This window comes from Amblyomma americanum, chromosome 6, assembly GCF_052857255.1.
Source record: "Amblyomma americanum isolate KBUSLIRL-KWMA chromosome 6, ASM5285725v1, whole genome shotgun sequence".
Classification (NCBI taxonomy): domain Eukaryota; kingdom Metazoa; phylum Arthropoda; class Arachnida; order Ixodida; family Ixodidae; genus Amblyomma; species Amblyomma americanum.
This window is the reverse complement of record NC_135502.1, coordinates 82224626-82251751: the sequence shown is the minus strand read 5'-3', so window position 1 is coordinate 82251751 and position 27126 is coordinate 82224626. Positions and strand designations below refer to the sequence as shown.

Here is a 27126-nt window from a genome sequence, read left to right as displayed (position 1 = left end):
GGGCCAACATAATACTGCATATCTGGTGACTCCCAGGTCACCTGCAGGGCATTTTCGGAGCTTGTAATCACAGGTAACCCAGACAGGTATGCAAACTCAGAGCCAAATGCCTTAAGTTCACATTTAGATGGTTACCATGACACACTTGGCAATAAAAGGTCCCCAGCTTGCAAAGGGCATTTACATATAAAATACTGAAGCGTACTGTTGTACTAGTCAGCTACTTGCCGCATCTGTGGCATTACCCATTTCCATCTAGCGCACAGCATTATCAGCAACAGTTTAAATGTCTCTAAACCTCTTAATCCTACATTTGATGACTAAAAGGTGCACCGAGGAGATGAACTCATGCAAAACATTTTGCAAATAAAGCAGTACACAAGAAAGATTCACTTAAAATACCACTGTGGTGCGCTAAAAGCAAAAGGACATCACATATGAATGAACACAGGTGCACTTGCCTTCCAGGGTGACCGCAGCAAAAAGCCTTGGCTTGTAAGGCACAGCACCTGCCTCGAGAGCCTTGCACACATAGCCATCCAAAAAAGACAATGTTGTGTCAACCTGCAACAGTGAACATTTTAGGAACACCAGTGTACTATACAGGAAGCCTCGAATTGGTTTGAACCTGTCAGCTACTGAGCTCTGGCAGCACTCTCAAGATACAATGCATAAACATGGTATCGGTGCTTCAGTTTGCTTTAAATGGGTGGCACCGCAAGTTTAGAGTAACAAGTGGACAAGCCTAAGTTAGTTTCCAACAATCAGATAATAGGTAGATTAACAACACGATAGCCTTGAGCACGGGTTGCTTGCACGCAAGTGGTCACATTATACATAGAGCCCCTTGTTTTAGGGTAAAGCCGGATTATACCTAAGTCTTGCCTCCCAAAAAGATGTCCTGACATTCAGGCTTAACGCGATTTCTACTTGACGATGCACTTTGAATGCAACATAATTTTCTGGTATACAAAGCTGAAGACCCTCACGGAAGTTAGCAGACATCTTGTGCTTAATCCAGACCTGATGTTTTTATTTAACTGACGATTTTAAACCACTTTTAATGCTTGTTATTCATAATGTGGCTTAGTTTGAGGATAAGTTCGAAGAGCATGTTTTCAAAGTGAGAGCCCAGAACAGGAATGGCACAATTGTGTCAAGCACTATCTGCATTAATGACACGCTTCTTCAAGTCTTTTGAGTATTTAAAATGGTTATATTCCAAAGGAATATTTTTGGAGCGTACAAAGAAGGCTGGTCTTGCACAGACGTGATAAAGCTATGCAGGAGATGGTAATGTATGCTACACAATAACTACAATAAATGATGTGCACAAGAATACGATGCTTTGCGCAAGCATATAAGCCCTACTGGTTTTACGGGGTTCAACGTGCAAAAGCGACTCAGGCTATGATGGAACGCCGTAGTGTAGGGCTCTGGATAATTTTGACCACATGATGCTCTTTAACGTGCACTGCCATAGTACAGCACACGGGCCTCTAGCGTTTCGCCTCTATCGAAATGCGACAGCTGTGGCTAGGTTCAAACCTGTATCTTTCAGGTCAGCAGCCGAGCACCATAACCACCGAACCACTGACTCGAGACAATATCTTAAAAAGACAATATCTTAGAAAGACAATATCTTAAGAAAATTTCTTCAAAAATCCCACAAAGCACCTGAGTTAATCATCTAGCTTTTATAGGTTCCATCTCTGTCCACAACTCCTTATATTTTTTTCTCATGTAGGGAGACATCTTTCTGTTTGCTAAGGATTGCTGAAAAGCCTCATACCCAAGAAAAAAGGTAAAAAAAAGGCTGCTACTGTCTTTGAAGAGCACAGGTCCCACATTATGCAAGTCACATACGTAGCAACCCACAAGTAATGTCTTCTTTCATCATGTGGCAGAAAAATCTGCATTCACAATGCAATGCAATTATGCTGTTGGCTTTTTGTTGTTGATCTTATTACACCGCATTTCTTTGTTTAGTCGCACAGAGTGACAGAAACCCAATAAGCTGCTTGGTGTTCTAAAACCTATGTGTGGCGTGGCAAGAGAAGGAAACGTTGTATTCCGGTTGTACATTAAGTGCCCAGAATGTCCATAGCTTAGTATACATGGTCCTCCCACCGTAGCAAGAATTGAAGCAACCTGGAATGCCATAAGCCGATAGTTCATGTTAATGAGATTTTCTTCATACTACACTGACAGTGGACTAAATAAAAATTTGTCAATGGAATTTTCAGTTGTCCCTGGAGACAGTTCACAGCGCATATAATGTGTCTATGATCAACAAGGAGATTGCAAAGCAAGCAGTCATTTCTGCCACAAGTGCTGTTCAACACTGCCTTTAACAGTCATGCACACATGCCCGCTTGAATAGCACACAGCACTTTCTCTGCCTGCTAACCCTCAGTTTGTGCTTCACAAAACTAAGAAACAAATTTATCAACTGGCTCAACTGCAATTCATGTTGAACATTAATGCAACACTACTGAAGAACTTTGAAATGCAATGTCGTCACTCACAACAATGCTCGCAACATTGCATCTTATCTTAAGCGCTTTGCTCACCTTAAAACCTGATTCTGTCTGCTCTCTGCTCTCAAGTGCATCCTCTTTACGGTGAAGAAGCTCGTTCAGGTTGAGAAGTTCTCGAGTCCTCTGCAGGAAAGGAAAAAGATACAGCAGCTAATAGTGCATAAAACATAAGCAGGACCTCAGCGCTTTATGAACTAAAGGACTCAGTATATATAGATTTTCAAGATTTTCTTCAAGCTTGCTTGCTTTACAAACCTGCGAAAAGCTGAGAGCTTTATGGTTTATGGTTTTATGGGGTTTTATGGGGTATAGCAAAAGACAATCTAGGAGAGGGAATCATCCCCGTCAAGAAAAGAAAAACATGGAAGATTTTCAGTACTAAAGTTGCCACTCAAACAAAGTCAAAGAAATAGTCTTCCTGCAATGTGGTAAAATCCTTGTTGCAACGCTTTACACACCTGCTTAAGGAGTGGTGACGCATCGGAACAGGCGAGACAAGTCAACGTTCCCTTGTCATCTTGAAACGAGCACTTCCAGCTGAGTAACAGCTTCAACAATGAGGTGAGGATACACAGACACAAAGAGCTGTGACTTTTAGAAACTTCCAGAAGGGACATCAATTTGGAAGTGGCCTCTGAGAATGTTAAGCAGCTAGGTGAGGATTCTGGCCTGACCTCTCCAAGTGCCTGAAAAAACAAACAAGCATAGCAGTGGTTACAGTTCAAAAACCAAACACATACAAACCTGCCAACTCTTGACAAAAGCCGAGATAACTGTTTCAAAGAAACACAGAGACAACCTGCCCTGTTAACTTGGTTGGCTACATCAAGTGGAAAAGACAACATATGAGATGATAATTAATAGCCTGGATTATCATAGTGTGTTATTATTTCCAGACAACAGGAATTAGTATGCAAGCAATGAATACAATGAAAATTAAGATTCAGCAATACACAACTTGCCCAACTCTAAACCTCAAAACTTTCTTTGCCAATGATGTCACAGTTATGGGCATATATGTACAAGTTTCCGAGTCCTCCTTTGGTTTCATTCAATTCATCCCTCAAAGCCTAGCAATACTGTTTCTAGACGGAGCCTGCTAAACCTATGTCGCTGAGACTGCTCAGCTGGCACTTGTGCAGTTTTGATGAAGCACGTGAGGCAATTTGCGTGAAGTACTCTGAAGAGCACAGATAAATGCTATACAACAGCACACAGATGACCAACTATGTAATTTATCCAACATCATTGGTACATCCCTGTTTGGACTTCTTCATTAATGTTCCTTCGTGGCCTAACCAATCATGCAGTCAGTCTCTGCTCCACAGGTCCATAAGCCTAACAGCACTGCTTTGAAGCTTTCTTGAATTATTGACTACATTTTGGTTTGCTCCGAAGTTGACTTTGGTACTGAGAATGGCAAGACTAAAAGTGAAACAGACTTCATACTACATGTATGCGCTCACCCTGGCATTGTGCAGAATGTGGAGGTCCTCAGAAAGGCGCGTTGCAGTGACCACAGAATGGTACGGTCTCAAATTAGCTAAGATTTGAAGAAATAACAGAAGAAACTAGTGAAGCGGAAGCCCATTAACGAGTTAGTGGTAAGAGAGAAACTAGAGGAATTCAGTATTTCTCAGTAGAACAGAAATTTGGCATTAATTGAGGAAGACAATGTTCAAACAATAAACGATAATCTCACAGCAATCATTATGGAGCGCGCCATAGAAGTAGCTGGTAGGATGGTTTGACAGGATACGGGCAAGCTATCTCAGGAGACGAAAGATCTGATTAAGAAACGCAAAGCAAGGGGGCGTCTAACCCTATTGACAGAAAAGAACTAGCAGAATTATCAAAGTTAATAAAATAAGTGCAAGGTGGACGACATAAGAAATTTTAATATGGAGAGAATCGAGCATGCTCTAAAGAACGGAGGCAGCCTAAAAGCAGTGAAGAGGAAACTAGGCAGAAGTAAAAACCTGATGTATGCGTTAAGAGAAAAAGAGGGCAATCTCATTAACAATAGAACAAGATAGTTAAAGTGAAAGAGGAAGTAAAGAAAGCCTTAGGAGCAGTGCAAAGGAGGAAAGCAACTGGCAAAGATGAGGTAACAGCAGATCTATTGAAGGACGGATGGCATTATGCTAGAAAAACTAGCCATCCTGTATACGCAATGCTTTATGACCTCGAGCATACCAGAAGCTTGGAAGAACGCTAATATTATCTTTATTCATAAGAAAGGAGACATCAAGGACTTGAAAATTATAGACCGATCAGCTTACTGTCCGTTGCCTACAAGGTATTTACTAAGGAAATTGCTAATAGAGTCAGGACAACCTTAGACTTCAATCAACCAAATGATGAGGCAGGCTTTCGTAAAGGATACTCCACAATAGATCATATTAACTCTATCAGTCAGGCAATTAGGTGATAGAGAAATGCACAGAATACAAACAACTCCTACAGTAGCATTCATTGATTACGAGAAAGCATTTGACTCAGTGGAAGCCTCAGCAGTCATGCAGGCACTGCGGAATAAGGGTTTAGAAGAGCCTTATGCCAAAATACTGGAAGATATCTGTAATGACTGCACTGTTACCATAATCCTCCACAAAGACAGCAATAAAATTCCAATAAGGAAGGGTGTCAGGCAAGGAGACACCATCTCGCTAATGCTATTCGCCGCCTGTTTACAGGAGGCATTCCGAGGCATGAACTGGGAACAGCTGGGGATAAGAGTTAATGGAGAGTACCCAGTAATTTGTGACCCACTGATGACATTGCCTTGCTGAGTCACTCAGGAGATGAATTGAAAAGCATGATCAATGATTTAGGCAGACAGAGCAGAACGGTGGGTCTAAAAATTAGCATGCAGAAAACAAAAGTAATGTTCAACAGTCTAGCAAGAGAACAGCAGTTCACAACTGGTAGCGAGGTGCTGGAAGGGGTAAGGGTATATGTCTACCAAGGGCAGGTGGTGACTGCTGATCCGGATCATGAGAGGGAAATAACTAGAATAAGAATGGGGTGGAGCGCATATGGCCAGTTCTCTGAGATCATGAATGGCAGTTTACCAATATCCTTAAACAGAAAGGTATACAACAGCTGTATCTACTGGCACTCACCTAAGGAGCAGAAATGTGGAGGCTAATGAAAAGGGTTCAGCACAAGTTAAGGGCAATGCAGCAAACTATGGAAAAATATCATAATCATAAGTCTAATGTTAAGACAGAGGAAGAGGGCAGAATGAGTCAGGGTACAATGCGGGTTAATAACATCCTAGCCGAAACCAAGAGGAAGAAATAGGCGTGGGCAGGGCATGTAATGTGAAGACAAGATAACCGCTGGTCCTTAAGGGTAACAGACTGGATCTCAAGAGAAGGTAAGCATAGCAGGGGGCGCCAGAAAGTTAGGTGGGCGGGTGAGATCAAGAAGTTTGCGGGGATATGGTGGGTGCAGCTGGCAAACGACAAGTGCAAGACATGGACCCCCAGCTGTTAGTGTTTCTTATCTATCGCTTCCAGAACATTACAGAGCTAGTTTTTGAATGTAAGGACATAACCCAAACACACTGAACTTTATGTCTGACTTAAGGACATCACAAAAAATCGTGCTGTTTTACTGTCGCACATAGAAGCCAAGGATTATTAGTTTTGCGCAATAAAGCTGTAAAACATAAGCAAACTTCGCCTCTTTCAGCATCTGTGGGTGATAGCTAGATAATGCTATTAAATTAAAGACGATAAGCAAAGACCAATTAAAGACAACGAAGTTCGGAACATGACAAACATTCAAGCCAGGGTAGGTAATTGAAAATCTCTGCACTGCTGAATCCTTTGAACAATATATAGAGCCCAGAAACAGATTCACAAACCAACCACTACAAGGTGATACATAGTGATACATCGATGCCAACAGTCATGTTGTGCAGCAGTGTAAATATCTGATCCTCTCCCACACAGGAACATCAAAGCCAGGGGGGCCTGGCCACCCCCCACCAATGTCCGCCAAGTCCTCTCGGTTCTGGCATCCCTATTCATGCTTCTGAACTAGCTAAGGAACTCCTCAACATCACAAAAGGAAGAAGTGTCAAGCATGTACACTTACCTGTAAAAATGTGCAAGTGTTCATGTGCACGGGATTCTAACAAGCAAACATGTAGAAGATATGGCAAAGTCTACACACTGGCACCTAATGGTATTTAAAAGAATAACTAAAACTTTCTCCAGAGATGTACTAACCCAGGCCAACAGCATCACAAACGATGCGTTCTCCCCAACGCAGCTGACATCTTCCTTCAGCAACTCCGGCAATATGCATGGCAAGACTCCATCATCTGCAATGAGCACAAGAAAGAATGTATCATTCTATCACTATGAATTGTGGCAATATCACTATGAACCAAGCTCCAAGAACCACAATTATTCCATGCAATCATGCCCTAAATGATTTCATCCACCGCAGTGGCCCCGTGGCATTGGAGCTCGGCTGCTGATCCCAAGGACATGGGTTCAAGCCCAGCTACTGTAGTCACATTTCAGTGGAAGCGAAATGCCAAAATGCCCGTGTCCTGTGCAATGTCAATGCACGTTGCAGAGCCCCACATGGTCTAAATTAATTTGGAGTCTTTCACTATGGCGTCCCTCACAGCTCAAGCAGTGCATCGTAATGTTAAACACCACATACTACCTGGGCGATTTACCTTTGCTGAAGATGTTGATGAAGTCAAGGACAGTTGCCTCTGCTACATGACTGGGTGCGATGACAAGCAAATTTGCAAAAGTCATTGCACACCACCGGACGTCACCTGAATATGTGCTGCGAGTGAAGGAGGCAATGCCAAATGTGCAGATGTTGCAGTCACTTAGCATATTAAAACTATTACTATGAAAAACAAATTCAGGCTTACCTTCACCAGAGGTCTGCCTAAATCTGCCACAAATAAATACAAATGAGCCCTTTGTTAAAAGCACGTGCTTGTGTGTCCATAATATCAATAACTCAAAGTAGTACTGCACAAAACTCTAATGATGGTTAGATAAGGATCAGAAGCTGCCTTCTAGCTGTTGAGATGTGGAGGCACAAAAAAAACAAAACACTTTGCAGCAAATACAGTGTAATTCTCAAAGGATATAGCTTCAGTAGGTAGATGATCTTTTCACACACAAACGACCGCACTGAAGAATCCACAGCCGCTGAGGTGTACTTCAGAATTCGGTTTACAATGGCTGCAACGTTAGTCTCATTCGCCATGGTAACAAGAAGGTTAAGCGTCTGAAAAACAAAAAGGAATATTGCAATTGAAAACTGACAAACACATAATAAGCTTCAAATGAACAACAGTTTCCAGTTTTCAAACTGACTGCTACAGCAATAACAACGACATCCTTCGCTACCTGTGGCTGCTTAGTGATGATATCTACAGACTGTCAGCAGCTTAAGGCACCAATAATTATTCCTTAAACATGTCTACATGTTCCACTCATTCCTTGCCATCTAGAACAACCTAAAAAAAATGCCTTACTTTAATTCGGACACTTTCATCAGGGTGATGAAGACAGTCGATGATAACATCTTGGCATGTTACTGCTTCTGATGGACAACATTTTGCAAGCACCCGTTCTAGTGCATCAACACCTGCCAAAAAATACAAAATAACCAAACTATGATTTCATACAGTTTTCAGTATTGTGGTTATTAGACAGTACAATGCAAGCAAGAGCCTCGCAGATGCAATGAAATGCGGGTACACAGTGCAGATGTACAGGGGCAGACATAAGTAAATGGAGCATGCTACTCCATTCTAAACAGGAACCGCACCTTCCCTATCGGAAATGAAGAAACATTGTTTATGCATGAGAATGCACACTTGTGGCCACTACCAGCATTCATATACAATAGCTGTAATTTAAATTAGGCAAGGCGTGCAAAATGTTACAAGACAATAGCGTGCTCAATTTACTTTTGTCTGCACATGCCCAGTCTGGACAAATGTTTATGGGATATGGATTAGTGGAAAAATTGATTGCAGCGCGGTCAAGCAGAGCAGATCATTAAAATGCATATAAGCATGAGGACAAGTGCAGGCTGCATCTGCTAGAAGAATACAATTTCCCTGTCAATGCAGAAATAAATTTCTGGCCTCAATCCACATTCTGCAAACTTTTGTCCACAACTGTGCATTACACTACAGTCGAGCCAACTTATAGAGAACCTGAAGGTCGCACGGATTCTGTTCGTTACATCCGATGTTCGTAGTAGGTGGACTCTCCGTATAAAAGCCAAAAAACTAAGGCCTCCAAACGTGGTGTTTATTCCTTAAGAAACTACGTTATCCGTGCCTACTTGTGCAAAGCAGAGCTTGACGCGGTTCTTTCCAGGCTCTCCAGGGTGATCATGTCCTCCACGTTGAGGCCCTGGCTGCCAACTATAAAATTTAGGAACGGGACATAATTAATCACGGTTGAAGCGACCACGGCAGCTGGTGGCGGTTCAGCCACATAAATGAGATCCCTAGCACTAGGGGAGTGCTCGTACTTCATGTTCAACGTCTTTGTCAAAGCATGCGCCTCTGTGATATTGTTGTCCACAGGAACGTAGTCACCCGAGGAAACATATGGCCAGCTGTGCATCAACAAAGCGTTACCACAAATCTACACGCGTCTGATCACGTGTTTTCGAGCTTCATCTGTCATTCCTGGGCGCAGCACACGTGGCACGAAGTGCATCAGCTGCACTGTCGGCTGTATGACGCTGCCTGCATGTGGCAGCAGCGCAAAAGATGGAGCCAACTGGGCAGGTGACAAATACCACGTCACAAGCATGGCCAGCAAGGCTTTTGAAAGTCTCAAATCACTGCTTTTAGTCGCTCCACGGCCATGGTCAGTAGGTTCGCTTTCGACAATGTTCCTGTGCGCGCACCATGCTTCTTCAACTTAGGATGCTTTGCCCAGCCGGCGAACACGCACGCAATGATTGCGCTCGTAGGCCATCGGCGCGGGCTTGGTCAGCGGTTACTTACTGTTTCAATGCCGCCTTTCTATTGCATTTCTGGTCAACATGTTCTTTCCGGGGCAGTGTCGCGAAAGTTGAGAGGCGCTCTTTGGTCTCCGCGCTTGCTAGAAGCACGATCTTTTCAACTCCAAGGAGAGTATACGGCGCCTCCTCGTTTGCTATAACCGAGTGCTGCGGCCAAAGTTGTTCGTTGTATCTGCGGCAAATTGACTTTGCCGTTATGCATACTTTGACGGTAGCACCACACCTGCTTGTATTAAGCGAGCGTTTGTTATATCTGTGGCTGTTACAAGTGGGCTCGACTGCACATATTAGGCATTTGATGGCTTGAATATGCTAGCATTTTTCTGATTTTGCATTGCAAATTTTACAAGGTATTTCAAAGTGGCACTGACAACATGGCTGCGCTCTGCCTGTTTGTTTTAGAGAAAATAAACAGCTGCCACTGTACTGTTCAGCACAATCATTAGATATTAGTTAGATAATAGATGGGGTTCAGTTTCACTTTATCATCTCATTCATATATTGAGCAGAGTTCCCAGGTTTGAGCCCGGCCACGGCGGCCGCATTTCATGGAAGCAAAACGCAAAGGCACCCATGTGCTGTGCGATGTCAGTGCAGGCTAAAGATCCACAGGTGGTCCAAATTATTCTATGGTACCTCTTTCCTCCTTTCTTCTTTCACTCCCTCCTTTATCCCTTCCCTTACAGCCTGGTTCAGGTGTCCATTCCCCAATATGTGAAATAGATACTGTGCCATTTCCTTTCCCCGAAAAAAACAAATTTCAATTTTCATTTGGAGTTATAAAAAGAATATTTCTTTCCTTCCTCTCGACTCAAACTTGTGGCATTAATGATGATGTTGAGAGAATTATGAACTCCGTGATCGCTGATATGAAATGGACGCCGGCGTCATCTAGCCTTTGAGATGTACCCGTGCACAAAAGAAAAAAGTGTTCACATCATTACAGTTTGCTTGTGAAAACGGCCAATGGCAGTGTTACCAGCATTGCAGTCCTTGGCCTTTCCTAGCAAATGTAAATACAGTCGACGACCGAAAATTCGGACGCCTGATTTTTCGAACATGCTAGATTATTCGGACATGCTAAATTATTTGGACTTTTTCGCGGCACCGCGATGGCCCTGGAGCTCTAGAGCCAATACATAAGAGCGCCTGATATTCCGGACGCACCGCAACTGACTGCCCGATTTTTCGGACCTCGTTCGCACTCGCCACCAATACCCACCAATACACTCCAAGCCGCCATATGATGTGCACAATGGAATATCATTAATTCAAACTGCAGGAGAGATCGAAAACTTGATCAAACAAAACAAAATTCAAGCTTAAAGGAAGTCTCTTAACTTGCGATGCTGCAATTCTGCGCAAGTTGGCACATTGCGCCCGCGTGGTTTCGAATTCATACTGTTCCTGAATGTCTTCTGCCACACGAACTTGAACAGCAGTCAGAGTTTGCAGAGCTCACCTGTGCCGAGTCTTTCGTCCCGAATACAGAAAGAGGTAGCAGCGAAGCGCGTGGGAGGCGTGCGGTTTCACAGAGAGGGTGAGCGCAGGAGGAAATGGTTTATGGGGGTTTAATGTCCCGAAGCGACTCAGGCTATGAGGGACGCCGTAGTAAAAGGCTCCGGAAATTTCAACCACCTGGGGTTCTTTTACGTGCACTGACACCGCACAGCACACGGGCCTCTAGAACTTCGCCTCCATCGAAATTCGACCGCCGAGGCCGTGATCGAACCCGCATCTTTTGGGCCGGTAGCCGAGCGCCATAACCACTCAGCCACCGCAGCGGCCTACACGCAGGAGGAAATGGTGGTGCATTTCAAAGCGAGGTCAGCGTACCTGTGGCAAAATGCACTGCAACCCTGACTTTTCTATAGTAAAACCACAAGCGACTGGTGGTTCGATGACAGGCAAGTAGCCTCTCATTATACGCAAGCCACCGCAAAGTGCATATCGCCGCATACGATGCAGATTTCGGCTCTAGTCGCTAGGTCTATGACGAAGGCCAACGCTGCGACGAAGCGCTTTCTTCGGCTGTTTCTCGGTTCTTATTGTTTCGCCATCTTCGCGTTCTCGTACCGGGCCCACCGTACTGCAAATGCAGCGCAGTTTCCGAAGTGGCGTGTTCGGTTTCCCGTTTAGAATTTGTCCCAACCCGTGCATTCAACGGCGACATGCTGAGGGCAGCACAGCCAGGCCGAGCTCGTGAAAGCAGTCGCCGCCTGTCGTCTGTGTACATGCCGCGCGGCTAAATTTAGACATGAGGAGCTTTAGAATGTGTGTAATGCAACTGACCCCTTCTTCCGGCATACTGATGATAAGTTCGTGATTTTTTCGATGAAATTTGGTTTTCCGGACTGCCTGATTTGTCGGTCGTTTTCGCGGTCCACAGAGAGTCCGAAAAATCGGTCGTCGACTGTACTCCATTTCTGTGAAAGTAATCTTTTTATCGGTAGAATTAGTCGACCAAAACACTCTTAAGCTGGAGAGTGCCCTTATGATTGCATGTGCACATGCAAGCGGACACCAAACTATACTAAAGATGCGAAGCACAAAGAAATGTGGAGCAATCTAGAAGTGCACAATACAAACAGGAAGTTATCTGCAATGACTCTCTGCCCTAGCACTATGTTCCTGGCAGACAATACCATTACAAAATAAAGCTTCTGCATTCTAAACATTAGACATGCGAAAGAGATTTCAGTGCAAAATGGAGAAATGTTTGTTGTTTCTTACCAGAGTAATTGAGGTCAGTACTGTTCGAATGAAGCATTCTGGCAATGCAGGCTACTGCGCTTTTCTCCAGGGAGCTTCCACTCGCCAACACTTTAGATAATGTGTGTAACGATTCCCACAAAATTGCTGAAAGAATGAAAGAAGAGTTGTTAATTCAATCATTATGCTGTGATGGCAACATAACACAACATGAAAACCACATTGAACAAGAAGAAAGGGGGGGTATGCTGTGATGACCACTGCTACAAAACAACACTGCCGGTAAGGTAATTACAGCAGATCTGTTTGGAGCATGCTCCATAGCCTTTTCAGAAGTAGCCAAATGATCACTTTGGCTATGATCACTTTGGCAAAGAAAAATGACCACAGTACACGTAAAGCATGTAACATAAGTATGTGAGTCTTAAAAATTACGTCTGAAGCACCACTAGGCAGTATCCTAAGACATTTGCTTTCCAATTAAATATTTACACATCAATGACACTGTATCAGTTAGTTAGGCAAAATCTGCCATGTGCACATTTGGCATTACTTTTTTTTTTCCTTCATCTGTTTCTGAGGCTGCCCTTATTAGTAAGCTAATGAGGTTTCGGATAGACTCAGCCTATGTTCAGAAGAAAATCTAAATGTGAACCCAAGCAAAAATGAAGCCATAAACTTTGTCGAGGCAGAAGCTCGGGCAAGTTGGTACAATACTCTAAAGTAAGGTAAACTAGCGCAAAACACAGGACAAAGGAAGACAAAAGGACACACAATGCACAAAAGCAATGAAGGAGGACCGGTGAACAATGGGAAGTGACACTCACAAGCTTGAAAGCTTAGCCAAGCATAAAAATGAATGTGGATTAGCTTAGCTAATCCAGGATATACAAAGCAAAAGCTGGGCGTTCATTGTGTTCATTGGCGTTGGCCTTGATGACATTCTAGATGGCAAAGGAAGGGTGCATAACTAGCTCCATGGGTCAGTGGACGCCTCATTCCCACTTTGATGTACATGGCGGTGGTGAGAGAGAGAGACGTCGGCTGCATGCATTAGCACTGAAAACATTGTGTCTGACACACAGCATTGCAGCAATAGGCCACAGTGTTCATGTTCATTTGGTGACCAACCTCAGGGGATCAACCATTAACTGCCACCTGCCAGGGTGGCAGGGTGGGGCACTGCAAACTGCAATCGAAGCAGGTTTTTGCAACTGGACACCAACCCCAGCCACATACATGAAAGCGAGATTGAGGTGTCCACTGACCCACAGAGCTGTAACATTGTGGACACCATCACAAGTTAGTTGTCAATGACATTGCAATGAATGCCTGCAGCTCACTTGTTTGGTTTGGTTTTTGAGGAAAGGAAATGGCATAGTAACTGTCTCACATATCTAACCACTCAGCAAGGAAAGGGATAAAGGAGGAAGGGAAAGAAGAAAGGAAGAAAAAGGAAACTGAAAATTAGATTTTGAGGAAAGGCAGGGCAGGTGCAGGGGCAGGCCAGGGAACAGTGCAACTGGTGTGGCATGCCCAGTAGTGACTAGGGATGGGTAATTAGCCTAGTGTAGCTTTGGCTACAAAATATGTTTATTCTAAAAGAGAACAAAACTGAGCATTCACAGCAGACCTCCAGCAGAATATACACAAGTTATGCATACTTGTAGCAGAATCAAGCCATCAAGCCATTCACTGCATCTGCTGCTAAAATCACAAACAAAGCCCGTTATCTGTGCTAAGTTTAGTGTTTCTCAAAATAACGTTATCACTTATAAGAAGAAATCCCTCATGTCGCACCAAGAAAACAGAACAAGCTTAAGAGCCAGCTTCCATTAAGGCTTGGTAATCAGCATAAAAGATGTGGCCAGCATACCATAATAGATGGTTTGGTTAACCACTCTTGAGTCCAGGATTTCCTTTATTGCAGCTAAGACCTTGTCTGTTTCCCTAGAAAATAGCACAAGAAAAGTTCAATGCATAGCTACAAAATTGCTACAGGTTTTAAAAAAGATCTAAAATCAACACATTACTACATATGCTAAGCATAAAGTTTGCACTCAAAGTATAAATGCCTGCTCTCAAGAAAACCTTCCTAGCTCATTGCTTTTGTTATGAGAAACTTGAATAATTTAAGCCTGAATGTTTTGAATTGAGCCGTTTGGCAACTGCACTTCATTTTATCATATGCATGACATCGGCAATGCTAGCATAATTTTCCACCTGTCTGATTTTTCCAGATGTCTTCCGTCACTGCTTGCAGATTTTAGAGCGGTCAAGGTGACATGAGTACACAAATCTATTAAAAAATAAACTTTAGGGTACTTACCAGCCGTGCCTGTAACTGTACAGCCTTGTGACCACGACAAAATATTTGAACCATAACTGAACCATAGGAATTAATTATGCTACTTTTATAACACCACAAAATTCATTCAAACATACAAATAGCAATAAAAAACATCCCAGACATGAAAACAAAAAACTGAAGGACAGTCATAAATACAGCTTGCAACACTTGCTCTGTATTGAGTTGCATGCGGCCCAGGGCACTCAGAATGGTCATTTGAAGCCACGGTGCTGAAATTCCTCCGAACTCATAGTCACTGTGCACCCTCTTCAATCTCAGCTGGCTCAGAACATCCAGCAGCGGAATGCTCAGGTGATGACCAATCGCGCTACTGTTGTCCTGTTGAAACAAGAATAGGAATACAAGTTCACCAATACTGTAGCAAAAGTTCAGTTCAGTTCAGACAAGCTCCCCACCACCCTTCCCTCTAAAAAGCTGCTACTAATATAAATCCACTAAAAGATAAAGCTCTTACACCATGGAAGCCCAGGATAACTAAAAGCGCAAAAACAAATGTTATGTTAGAAATAATCAAGCTTTTCTCGATACAGTATAACTAGAGGTTGGACTTTACGGTTTAAATTTTTTAAAAATTCAAGTCTTTTTTACGGTATTTTTTGGTATTTTTCAGCTATTATTATTCTCTACAAGCAAGCTGCTGTTTTTTTCTCGGTCAGTTTTTTGCAAGCCTGAGTATTCGACTTACCAGTAATTAATGCACAAGTGCTCGTTCATTTTAGTAAAGTACTTATATCTGTGCTCGCAAAAAGAAATGCTATCGGCAAAAAAATGTAATCAAAGATAAAATAAGGAATGGCAAGACACAAATGCAAGTAGAAGTTGATTGCAGAAAGGTTTCTAAAAGGTTATCACTGAGCACGTGTGCAAGGTAGTTCAAACGAGCGGGGCGGTACTTAATCTAGTGGTGCCCTGTCTCAGTACGCCTCTGGCTTGCATACTTCAATTTTCTCCTATGGCTGAGTGTAACTCCTACGCAATAGCTGGCAGCTCTGGCATGCAAGTCATAGATACTGATATTTTTTCTTAAAAACCAAATTACGAAAATTTAATTCAGCATACTTTTTTTTTTTTCTGGATGACATTGAAAAGTTCAGCCACTATGTATAGCATTATGCGATACCGCGCGAACAGAGACAAGGACGAAGAAAGACAAGACACCACAGCGCTGTGGTGTCTTGCCTTTCTTTGCTTTTGTCTCTGTTCGCGCTGTATCGCATAATGAATTACCAACTAGCCCGATCTGCCAGTCTTGCAAGCTACATGTATAGCATTGTTCTAGAATGCTCCATAACTCTCATCACTCCTTAAGCAATGCTCCTCCATCAACCTTAGTCAAGTCTGCCATTAAATGTGCAGAAAAGGTAGTATACTTGAAGTCGAAAGAACTGCGCACATTAGCAGTATTAGTTCAAACTGACTAGTGGTTCCAATCCTAGCACTTAATACATCTATCTTTGCAACCAAATACTGTACAGCCTGAAATATGGTATTAAGTGCATTACAAATGAGGAATTCTGGAACATTACTGTTAAATATCTACAAGCTAGCATCAAGTGAAAGCAGTGTGCTATGTAAAAACATTTCATACCTTTGCGCACGCCCGGATGCACTGAGCTGCTGATGAAACCACATTTATTTCAGAGTCCGCAAGCCCTTTTTCCAAGACTGGCAGTGATGCCATCGGAACCTGACTAGAACCACACTGAGAGTGGCAGTGTTGGAGAGCTAAGAGAGCTGCTTTCCGCACAGCAGAACTGGAAAAGTTGGAAAAAAAAAAGCCAGCTTTAAATGAATGAAGCACTACATTTACAACAACTTGTTGTAATCAGCAGGTGTTGAAGGAAGCCCTCGAAAGCGAAAAAAAAATCTTTTGACAGCAAGATCCTACTGCAACAAAGCGGGTATAATGGAACAAAAATTACAGTGTGGTTAATGGACTACAAATTATTTGCAAAGATAAAGCTATGGGTATAGTACCATATGGTAATGCTGCGACTTAAGGTTCCAGAGTGTCTGCTTCAAAGTTGCCCTGTTTTGAAAACTGTAGAACGTGAATACTATGTACACATAGCTAACCTTGATTTTTTTTCTCTATTTCACTTCACTTGCTATTTCGAAGTCAATCAGAGAAGGCACGCTCAAGATTTCAGAGTGATGCTGCAAAGCTGACTTTCGGCTTGAATGAATAGTAAGATGCAAATGATATGCTACGAGTATCCCATGACACTGTGTTAGTGATGAGATCTACTTTAAATTTTGCGTGTAATCTCCAAGGGTGTAAACATCAATCAGTTTTGCCCCACCCATGTTTGAAAAGCCCATGAACATCATGGCACTATCATACTGAGCCTGAGACTCACAATGCATATTTCCAGTTTGCACCTACACACAACGGTTGGGGTGCAAACACAGACACTGAACAAAAATAATGAGGCATGGACTGACATTAGATTCTTTGTGAAGAAATGAACAGTCCATAACAGGTCAAATGAAATTTGAAATCCGTGATACAAGCATATGCTCAGTGATTAATTGTTTTTAATATATGTCACCTAGCCTTCCGCTTAAGTAAAAACGGCAGGATAACAAAGCAGTTCAAATACCACATTACTAAATATTAATCAATGTATACCCTGTTTCATACATAGCAGTCAATGCTGCAGAGGCTGCGGGAGCAGAACGCCCCACAAAAATGTGTTACTCTGCCACGTATAAATCATTCTTTTTGAAGCCTTTGTGAGTTTAAGAGAAGTGATAATAATGGGAAGATGAGATGAGAAGAAAGAATTTTAATGAAAGAAAGGCGGAGAGGTCGGCCGGTAATCATGGTTGAAGCAGTGAGGTGCTCAGTGTTCAGGCCCTCTGGCTGTAATTTTCTTTCGGTGAACTACCTTTTAGATGCGAAAGGCGTCAGAGCGATTCATCCCACCAGTTGCATACATACCACCACATGTCATTATTACTTCTCGAAGTCTCGATGAGTCTCAGGACGAAAATGTGGCAAGAGGTAAAACGAAGTCCAGAACGTCGCTAATCACGGCCCTTAAGATCTGTCGCAATGAAATATGCCTGTGTTCACTTTGGTTGTAAGGCGAACTACTTTTGAGGCATGGACTTAGCCTGTGCAAACAGGTGCGCTAGCTTTGGCAGCATTGCCTGCTATGAATGGAACTGAGTACAGCTTTTAATGTACTTTTGCACTGATATTTGAATGTATTTTTTAACTGAAGTCCAATAAAAACACACAATGAAATATGCTGTAGGACAGAATGAAAGCTTAACACAATACTACAGTGCCTATAAAATATATTACATAAGCTGTGTTCATTAGAGTTTCCTTTCTCCTTCAAACAAAAATTCGGCCTCCTCATTCCATACAACAGCTTGTGAAATGAGGGCCGCAAGAAAAAGTAAACTTAGTGCTGGGATAACAGTAATAATATTCCTTCAGAATAAACACATAGTACTGAGATGCATCTAATCATATGCTCAGGTCTGCTGGATTTCACATATTAAGCAGTCAAAAATACTGTACGGCCACACCGCTTGAAATGAAATGCAGCAACAGTGAATAGAGGAACTTCTATGAGTCCACATTAAAAAGCAAGTTAAAATTCTACTCCAGCTGTGTTGAAAGCAGTGCTACAGGTCCTGGTTTCACTCATCACAGGTGACAGAAGAATGCCCAAAACAAACGAAAACATAATTTTTGCCAGCAAGATGCTCACAAATCTTGGAATGAAGTAAATGCCAATGCAAGGCAAACACATTAAGGATCACCTTTCTTGTGTGCCGCAACTTGTACTGAGTTACTTTATTGTGAACTTCATCCAAGAGGTGTACCAACTAGCCCAGCATCAAGTTTTACTCGTACACAAGTGATATGATGACTTCAGTATTCCTACCGAATTCAGGAAACATAGTTGGCATTACCTGTAGTGTTTTGTCTTCTCGACGACGAGTGGCTGAACGACATATGCAAAATCACCATGAATAAGTTTCGGTATGATTTCCAGAGCCATCACGACAACAAGCGAGACTTTGCTTGCCAAATCCTAAAGAGAGCACAAGTTTGATAAGTGATTTACCTTTTTTGACTGAAACCTCTCCGTCTAAAGGGGCAGTGAATTTATAGAGGCACTCAATTTACCCGCTGAATGCTGTTGATCAGAAGCACAACCAGTTCATGCTTTGGATCTAAAAACGCAGACGTCGCCAGATAACCTGAAAAAAAAAAGAGATATAGTGCGCGAATGTCTGAATAACTAAACCGATTTGTTCATGTTTTACATGCATCCCACAACTTAGTTACGAAAGGCGCTTCACGTCTCACCTATCAGCTTTTGGCTGAGTTGCCCTTGTTGCAGAAGTTTAACAGCGTGAACATACGCGAACGGTGTTGGATGTCCCATCATTTCAAGGAACATAGCCTGGAGAAGGCACTCCTCTAGGCGGTCCTAGCGAAGTTGAAATGAAACAGTTTAAAACGAACCACGGTCTCAAACTCTCAAGAATGACAGTATAAAAAGCCAGCAGCAACGTTTCTTACAGTTTTCGTGCAGTCTTTCATGTCCTGCTCCAGAGCAGAGAGCTTTCGCGCGACGATATCGTTTTCATCCTTCAGTAGGCGACGCAACATTAGTAATGTCCGCATAAACTTTGTAAGACAAAAACTTACCTCTTTGGTTGCGGCAGAGCCTATCTCTAGTGTAAACTCCTGTAGCAGAAACTCTCCCCTCAGTATGTTCCGACTCACGTAAGCTTGGAGAGAATTTACTGTCTTTTCAACAATTTTAGACATTCTGTGTCGTAATTCACTGGGTCATAATCGCTACGTTTGCAAGTTTTCCTCCACCCATTCTAAGCACTAACAGAAACCACTGAAAGCAACTGGAGGCTGACATATTTGTGGATGTTGCTATATGGGCAACCCAATACGCCAAACCGTTCTGACAGTTACGAGATGAGTGCAGTAATGTGCTCGGCGTCACTAGTTTTGCTTTCACAGTCACTCTAAAAAGCACAACTGTCGCTTTGCTGTCCGGCGATAACTACTTGAAGGGATAAAAAATGAAGTTCGGAGTTGCGGCCTTCGGTTCAGGGCATTTTTAGCGCAGCCGTTCACAACCGCCAACGCCGTCATGGCCGAAATCAATCCACTAGCAATCCAGTTAAATCCATCTCCTGTCAAAAATGGCTGGTCGCGGCAGGGGCAGTCGCGCCGCATTTCCCGAAGTTCGGCATCAACTGCGCCGGCCAAAGGATGACTGTGAGCAAAGCACCGTGACTGCTGGGCCTGGAGGTGACGCCAATCCAGATGGAAATGCGCCCCTGCCACCGACGCCAGCTAAGGTTGCAACGCTAACAAACAAACACGCCGGCAGTTTTTGTGTGCATTGTACCGTTGTTCCACATAACGGGATTGGCGTTCCTTTTGCCGCCTCTGGCAATAGGAACATAGATTGGCCCGCTGCCAGCATTTTTTTGCTAATGACTCAAAATCTACTAGCATACTTCTGATGTGATCTTCGAGGCCTGCCAAATTCGGAACATTTCTGAAACACTACCGGCTTCTATTTCCACTCAACCTTATTTCCAGCGTACAGGTTCTTAGAACGTTTTATAAAATTGAGCTGTTGACTTCAAGAAGTGATGACTGGGGCTGAGCAGAGCAGGCAAATAACGCGCACTTCATGAGAAAGTAACGAACGCTTGTTTGCATTGCGTCCATACTAAGTGGTGTCGTTCTTTGTGTTCGGTGTTTTCGTTCGCAGAATTGTACGAAGTTAAATGCTTGAAAATCTTCGCACTTCATCTTATAAAGAGCTATTTCAGCCCCCCCTCGCTTTTATCTGCATTACCTTTATATGACGCAGTCAGCCTGGCCGTCGTTGCTCCTTGTTCTAGGCTTTCATTACTTCTGTTCACTTACTATGGGCATTCACTTGTTCTCTTTCAGGAAGAAAACGATGAAATAAAAAAGTTATGTGCACAGTTCAAATACCTCCACACGTCTGACCCGACCTTTTCCAAGCACCTTGCTGTGCTGACTGACAAACTGAAGTCGCCAAAGGATATGGAGGATGCCGTGAACACAATGTATGAACTTTGCCTGTTGGGGCCGGACCAGGCAGAAGTGACTTGCCACGCACTCGTACAGCTTTGTAACGTGGAGATTGATGGTGTCAAGCTCAGAAGCAAAATCCTGACGAAAATGCAGCATGAGTTTGAAGGTAGCCTATTTGTCTTGTTCGCGTTTCACTGTGCAGTGGTTGTTTCTCTCCAGACATTTTTTAGCATCTGTGCGCGGATTGGAATAAAAAGAAAATGTGCGTCCAGTTTTTTACAACGGTAGAAGTACAGAGTAACTCTGTTATAATTGAATCTCCACCCTGCAGCATTGTATGTCAGTCAGTGACTAATTTGCTTCCTGGCCTATCAAAACATTCCTATTTAGTCATGATCCCTATGTGTCTGACGAACAAGTGCATCAGAGTGAGCGCTGCTATGGAGTTGGTGGTTACGGCCCAGTACAGCCATTGCTTTCACTTCTCTGCTTGGAGAGGGCGAAACAAGGGAAAGCATGATCCGTAATTTGGTTTTTGCTTCCATTATTGTCACTTTTGTGAGTGTGAGCTTGTGTCCCGGAAGCAGCGTGCATGTGCGAGCGCGAACAGAAGAGAACGATGAGAACGTACAGGTAGCAGGGTGCATAAATCTTGTTCCAGTCTCCGTCTTGTCTTTATTCGTTTACTCCAACCTCTAACAACTTTCAGTTGCTTTTGGCAGTACTCCTAAATATTTCTGTTCAGTGGGTTGTAACCTGCATTTTTTACATGTTGGCATTAACTGTAGTTAATTGTTTACAATGATTTACTAAACTGTTGGTGCAATAAACTTATTGCTCTTTGGCCTTGCAGGATTTGAGGAGAAAGCAGAGTCATCACCCCAGACAATAATAAGCAATGCAATCTTTCTTTGCGAGTTTTACACTCTCTACCTTGTTCAAGGCAAGCCAGTGAATCCCCTCAGGGGGCCTCTGTGGAAGTACCTGTCGTTTATGCTTGAAAGTCGGAAGCCATACTTTCTCTCTCACTGCTTTCGACTGGTAAGCATTCTTGCAGTTTACTGTGTTTTGGCAGTAAAAATCTCATTATACATGTCTTTAAATTTGCTCACCCCTCTTATGTATTGGGATGGCTGCATTTAAATACTTTTGTAATGTGAATGTACAGCTGTTATTTACCATTGAGCAAAGTATTGCAGGCACGATATCATGTTCCCGGATGGGAGCAATCGCACTGTGTTGGTATGTAAGCTTGGAGCTATTAAACCCAGAGTGGGGCCTTTAAAGGGACTGTGAAACATTGCTTGATGCCAGCTATACTTCAAATAAATTCTTTATGTCACACAGATGCTGACTCAAAAAGAATTACACGAATCGATGCATAAGAACAGGAGTTATGAATGAAGAAATTTAAAAATAAAAGCAAACAAAATGCTGCCCTCAACTCAATTTTCGCGCTGCTTCCCTTTCCCATTTCACTCTCCGTATGACGACACCGGGAAGGACCAATCAAAACAGCCTATCTGAGCACGTGGCGGAAGTTTGCACACCATGGTTGTCTAATCGCTGTAACTCGTTCTTGTCAAGGCTGGTAGCGTCGTTTTCATGGTTACAACAACCACTGTAACGCCCAATTGACGTAGCGATGCTCCATCGTCATGTCGACGGCGCAGAAGGGAGCACTGACCTGTGACGTTCCCTGACTTATGGGTCCGAACTCGAGTGCGAGATATGGCGACAGAGTCACGCCCTGCGCAAGATACTAGATACCTTTAGGATAGCTCGTACCACTACTACTTACCGCGTACCATGGCCGCTGCTAGGAACGTGCTGATTGGTCACGGCGAGCAAGGCGCGTGCGCTGTTGATGGGAACGTGGCGCCATCTGCCGCCGCAGCCCGGTAATCCTGCACAAGCCGACAATGTGCACTGCTAAATGTGAAACAAATTGCTTTTTTCTTTGCATCCTTCCTTGGGACCAAAGCGAACGCTTGTAGAGTGCAATGGCTCGATCGGATCGATTCCGCAAAGCCGTTCTCAGATACACAGAGAGTAGCCGTAAGTGCTGTGCGCTAGGTTGTAGGATGTGTACAGAGAGATGCAAAGTCCGTCGAAGCACAAAAATAGCCAGAGCCTCTGTTGGTGTATTTTTGTTGTACTTGCTTTTTACAGTGCATTTATCTAAAGCAAACAAGTTGTTTTTGGTGATGTAATATAAAACGCAAAAACTTGACAAAATGTATCTCTATTTATTGACAAAATTTGCAGTATATTTACTGTTTGTCCAATAATCAAGCTCCCGGCCAGTGATGTTATATCACTACTTAAAACCGCCACTTTATGGTGACACTGTCAGCGCCATGAATTTTTTTTGCGAGCTAATTAAAATATTAAAAACTGGGGGTATACGCAGTTCGACCGATGCTGATAGCATCGCTATAACTCATTCTATGCAACCAACAGGCAAAACAATGCACTGATTATGTGTTTCGGGGCCCCTTTAAGGATGGGCAGCAGTTAGAAATGTTTCAGCATCATTGTGGAAGAGAAAAAATCTTGCCTTATATTGACAGCAATCAGCATCATATTAGGGGTTAAAGAAGGATTATAATCTCATTTCAGCACAAAAATCACGTAAAACAAGGTGAAACAATGTTTTGCAGTGAAAGTTGGTGCTGTATGTGCATCTTGTCAATGTGGCCAATTGGCACACACAACCCAGCCATTGTTGAGCAATCATTTTTTTTCTTTTAATAAGCGTTATGATGTAATGACAATTTATGAAAAGTAGTACTGCCTTCATATCTGTCGCTGGAATGCCTGAACTCTGGCAGCCACCATAACATGGCATTGCTCACCAGTGCTTTCATTTTCATGCATGCATTAAAGAATGAGCAGTTGTATACATGTTAGCAAAGAAGCGATACAACAGTCCTGAAGACATTTGGCAGGACTGAGTGTGTCCATTGCCAAAATACCATGTTGACTTGAATATCATGCAAATTTCTTTAATGGTAATAGTTGTGAAATGCTTCCACGGTGCCTGCGTGGTTAAGGCGCTCGGCTGCTGACCCAAAAGACGTGGGTTCGATCCCGGCTGCTGTGGGTGAATTTCGATGGAGGTTAAATTGTAGAGGCCCGTGTACTGCGCGATGTCATTGCATGTTAAAGAACACCAGGTGGTTGAATTTTTCAGAGCCCTTCACTGTGGCGTCCCTAATAGCCTGAGTCGCTTTGGGACGATAAACCCCCATGAACTAAACTAACAGATGTGAAAAAATCACCAACGGCTGTTCGTTTTAATTGGAATGAAGTGCCATGCCCTTTTACATATTTGATTACACGTGAGCGACTGCTTGCCAGCTCACACATACACATGTTCTTTGCTTCAAGTGACACCCTCAGTCATCTGTCGCTGGGCCTCCAGTGTGGACAGGTGGTTCCCTTTTTCAGCAGTGGTTAGAACCTGTGTACACTTATGATGAGCCGCCAGCTTTCTTGTAAGACTAATGCAAATTTCTGGCCAATTTTTCGAAAGGAGCCAAGACTAAACATTTTTTTAAAAGTAAAATAGCGTGTTTCTGGCACTGATCATTCAGTGCGACAGCTACTCGCCATGTAGCTGATTATGTTGTGAAAAAGTGAAAGGCATGCGGAAAGTTTTAGACTCCGAGGGCATGATGGCCAAAAAACGGTTGGTGTTCTGACACCTGGTAAATGAAAGGATGCAGTGTTCGGCCCGTGATATTACCTGCGCTGCTAAGGCAAGCATTGTTGAAACTAGCGAGGGTACACACTACACTTGCACCTTGCAAGCCCGGTGCGCATTTTCAAACCCTGTTCATTTTAGGAATGACGAGACATGTGGTTCTCTTGTGCAAGTTAAAACATGGGGAAGGCAGAACTTGCAGTTGGCCTACATAGGTGCATACATTGTTTGTGACAATACAGAATGACCCTTGGAAGCAGTCCAGCCTTCAGAAATGCACTTCTCACTTTGCATTCATCAGCCGCGTGGGCAATGTTGGGAAGAATGCAGTAATTTAGGTTTCGCTCTGGCTCAGGAGAGTATGACATGGCATATGCTTGTTTTGATTAGCTACATCAACTGATGATAGAATGAGCTCGAAGTTTCTTTTCGTATATATTTTGTGTCTGTGTGTGTGCCTAGCTGTATTGTTTCTAAACATTTAGAAATTGGCTTTATTTGCTAATTTCTTTTAAACAGTACTTATGTTTAGCTTACTGAATTTGTAACTTTGTTTGCTGTACAGACGAGCGTGGACATATCGAACCTAGATGCTTCAACTCATTAACTATATCGAACACACCGATTATCCCCTTGAAAACCTTGTGTAAAATGGTGGGAAAGTTACACGGTATATCAAACTCGAATTTCACTGGTCATTCGATGTATCGGACTGCACACTATGCCCCTGCAAGTGGCGCTTCTGCTAATGGCGCTGTTCTATCACTTTTCATTCATGGAGACAGGTCGGCTGCTTGGCCTTTGGCACTTGTTGGCAGCGCTAGTGCTGTGAGACCATGTTATGAGGTGAACGTGGGATGTTCTTGAGCGTGGCTTTCAACCTCTTGTGCTCATTTTTCATGCCAAATCCCTGTCGTGCATTGAAACCAACCTAACTAATGCTTTGTGCAGCACTGGCCTGACCTGGTTTCGCTGCCAAAGGAGTTGCACAAACCAACTGTACCCTAATTTTAAAAAGCTATTCTTCTATTTATAGTGTACTGGCAACAGTATTGGACCTCTTATAGTGGTCAATGGCTTGTTCCAAAGAACTGTCCGCTGTGGCTTATGTGAAGCAAGTTAGGCATAGCAACGCCTAGCAACCGTTGTGCTGACAGCATGTCAGTGGATGGCACATCGCTGGAAGAAGCACGTCACTGGTGTACGTGCACTGTATTTTGTGCACTTCATACCACGGTGCAGGGGTTAAGCAATGTGCCACTGCCCCAGCAGGTGGCTGTTTCAAGTACAGCCAATGGTGGGGTTGTGAGACCCTCTACAGTGGCTCCTCCCTGAAATAGTGGTGCAAGCCAAAAAAGTAAAACATAAAGTGGGACGAGCAAAAGCCTGCACCTGCTAGGCTCTTCCCAAGCAACCTCTTGCGACCAATCTCTAACTTCCACCTGCCGTGGTGGGCAGATTGTGATGACGTCGCAAGGTCATGTGATCAAGGTGGCAGGTGGGCCACCCTTTTTGGCCAATCTGGATTTTTCGCTCACCGCCGACGATGACAACACTGACGATGGTGGATTTTCTGCGGAACATGAGCCTCAGCGCTGTAGCATTAAAAAGGCGTCATGATTTTATTCAGAGGCAGAGCAGTTGTACACGGGGGAAAGTGGTACAACAAAGAACAACCGGGTGACTCAGAAACCAACTGCACCAAGTCCACTGGTGGCCTCAGTTGAGTTTGTGCTAAGTGTAATTATTTCAGAAGTATATATATTATTTCTTTTCTTTGCAGGTGCAGACCAAGATTGGCTTTTTTGTGAAGCACAACCGTCCTGAGCTCGAGGGTGATTACATCAAGAAGCTTAAGGAAGCTGTCCTTGACGAAAAAGTGCAGAAGATGCATCGTTCTTCAGCACTGGACACTCTGGAGTGTGTGTGGAAAGCCCTTACGCAGAAGGGTTCATAGTCATATCTTTGTGGAGTGCATGTATAATGCTGCAGCATGAATAAATGGTGCCCTTTGTGCTTCTTCTTACAGAGCATAATTGGGCTTTTTCAACGACTGTCTGTTGCAATGAACTCAACGTTTCTGTGCAACGACTTAATCTGAAGTTGTAGTTGTTTTACAATATTATGCAGAACATTGAAAAATGAGTTAAAGGACCGAGCACTGAATTTTAAGGACCCAATTTTTCGATTCAACAAAAAGCTTGCTGTCTGAGATACTCTATTCGCCAGCAGTTTTGTTAGAAACGCTGCTGGAGATTTTTACTGAGAATTTTTCATGTATCCCGATGCTGGAAACCATGATCAGCGTGCACGGTGGCGATTGTATGTGAGCAAAAGTGAGGTACAAAAAAATTAGACATTTAGCGTTTGTTAAACCTAGTGATGCAAGCGAAAGCTTTGTTAAGCATGGTTGCGCATGGTTTGGTTATTTTGCATCGCGGCGCCTGGTTTACGCCGTCCGTTTGTTGTAACCGGTCAGCAGGGCTTAATGACGTTCGTTATACGTGTGATTTTGTGCCATTAAAATGTATATTTTGACGGTCGCGCAGGTCTCGTTCGTTATAAGCGAAAGTTCGTCTTAAGTGGGGCCATTATATGTAGGCACGACTGTATTATAAACTCGAACATTCCCGAAAGAAAATAAATTGTGATATTTTACGTAGATCTGGTCATGTGGTGGGATTCACTG

The 27126-nt window shown here is 43.2% G+C and overlaps 2 protein-coding genes across 3 annotated transcripts in view; one reads left to right on the top strand and one right to left on the bottom strand.

Moving 5' to 3' along the window:
• Positions 1 to 19756, bottom strand: part of LOC144093798 (AP-4 complex subunit epsilon-1-like) — a 35179-nt gene extending 15423 nt beyond the window's left edge. Inside the window, exons 1-16 of one of the 2 annotated variants that reach the window (XM_077627501.1) lie at positions 19340 to 19696; positions 19211 to 19279; positions 18995 to 19118; positions 18812 to 18885; positions 18595 to 18716; positions 16250 to 16415; positions 14813 to 14979; positions 14167 to 14240; positions 12312 to 12437; positions 8065 to 8177; positions 7675 to 7814; positions 7243 to 7355; positions 6782 to 6876; positions 2999 to 3226; positions 2574 to 2663; positions 462 to 564 (exon numbers count right to left, since the gene is read on the bottom strand). In XM_077627501.1, the coding sequence (XP_077483627.1) occupies positions 462 to 564; positions 2574 to 2663; positions 2999 to 3226; positions 6782 to 6876; positions 7243 to 7355; positions 7675 to 7814; positions 8065 to 8177; positions 12312 to 12437; positions 14167 to 14240; positions 14813 to 14979; positions 16250 to 16415; positions 18595 to 18716; positions 18812 to 18885; positions 18995 to 19118; positions 19211 to 19279; positions 19340 to 19462 (1927 nt within the window). In that variant the 5' untranslated portion in view covers positions 19463 to 19696. Of the gene's footprint in view, positions 1 to 461; positions 565 to 2573; positions 2664 to 2998; positions 3227 to 6781; positions 6877 to 7242; positions 7356 to 7674; positions 7815 to 8064; positions 8178 to 12311; positions 12438 to 14166; positions 14241 to 14812; positions 14980 to 16249; positions 16416 to 18594; positions 18717 to 18811; positions 18886 to 18994; positions 19119 to 19210; positions 19280 to 19339 lie in introns of both variants that reach the window. The other variant, XM_077627502.1, reaches the window with a different exon arrangement.
• Positions 19757 to 19824: 68 nt separating this feature from the next.
• On the top strand, positions 19825 to 26491 carry LOC144093799 (uncharacterized). Its single transcript, XM_077627503.1, has 4 exons — positions 19825 to 20013; positions 20621 to 20894; positions 21582 to 21769; positions 26221 to 26491. Exons 1-4 carry the CDS (start codon positions 19855 to 19857, stop codon positions 26392 to 26394), a joined length of 795 nt encoding a protein of 264 aa, XP_077483629.1. The 5' UTR covers positions 19825 to 19854; the 3' UTR covers positions 26395 to 26491.
• The last annotated feature ends 635 nt before the right edge of the window (positions 26492 to 27126 follow it).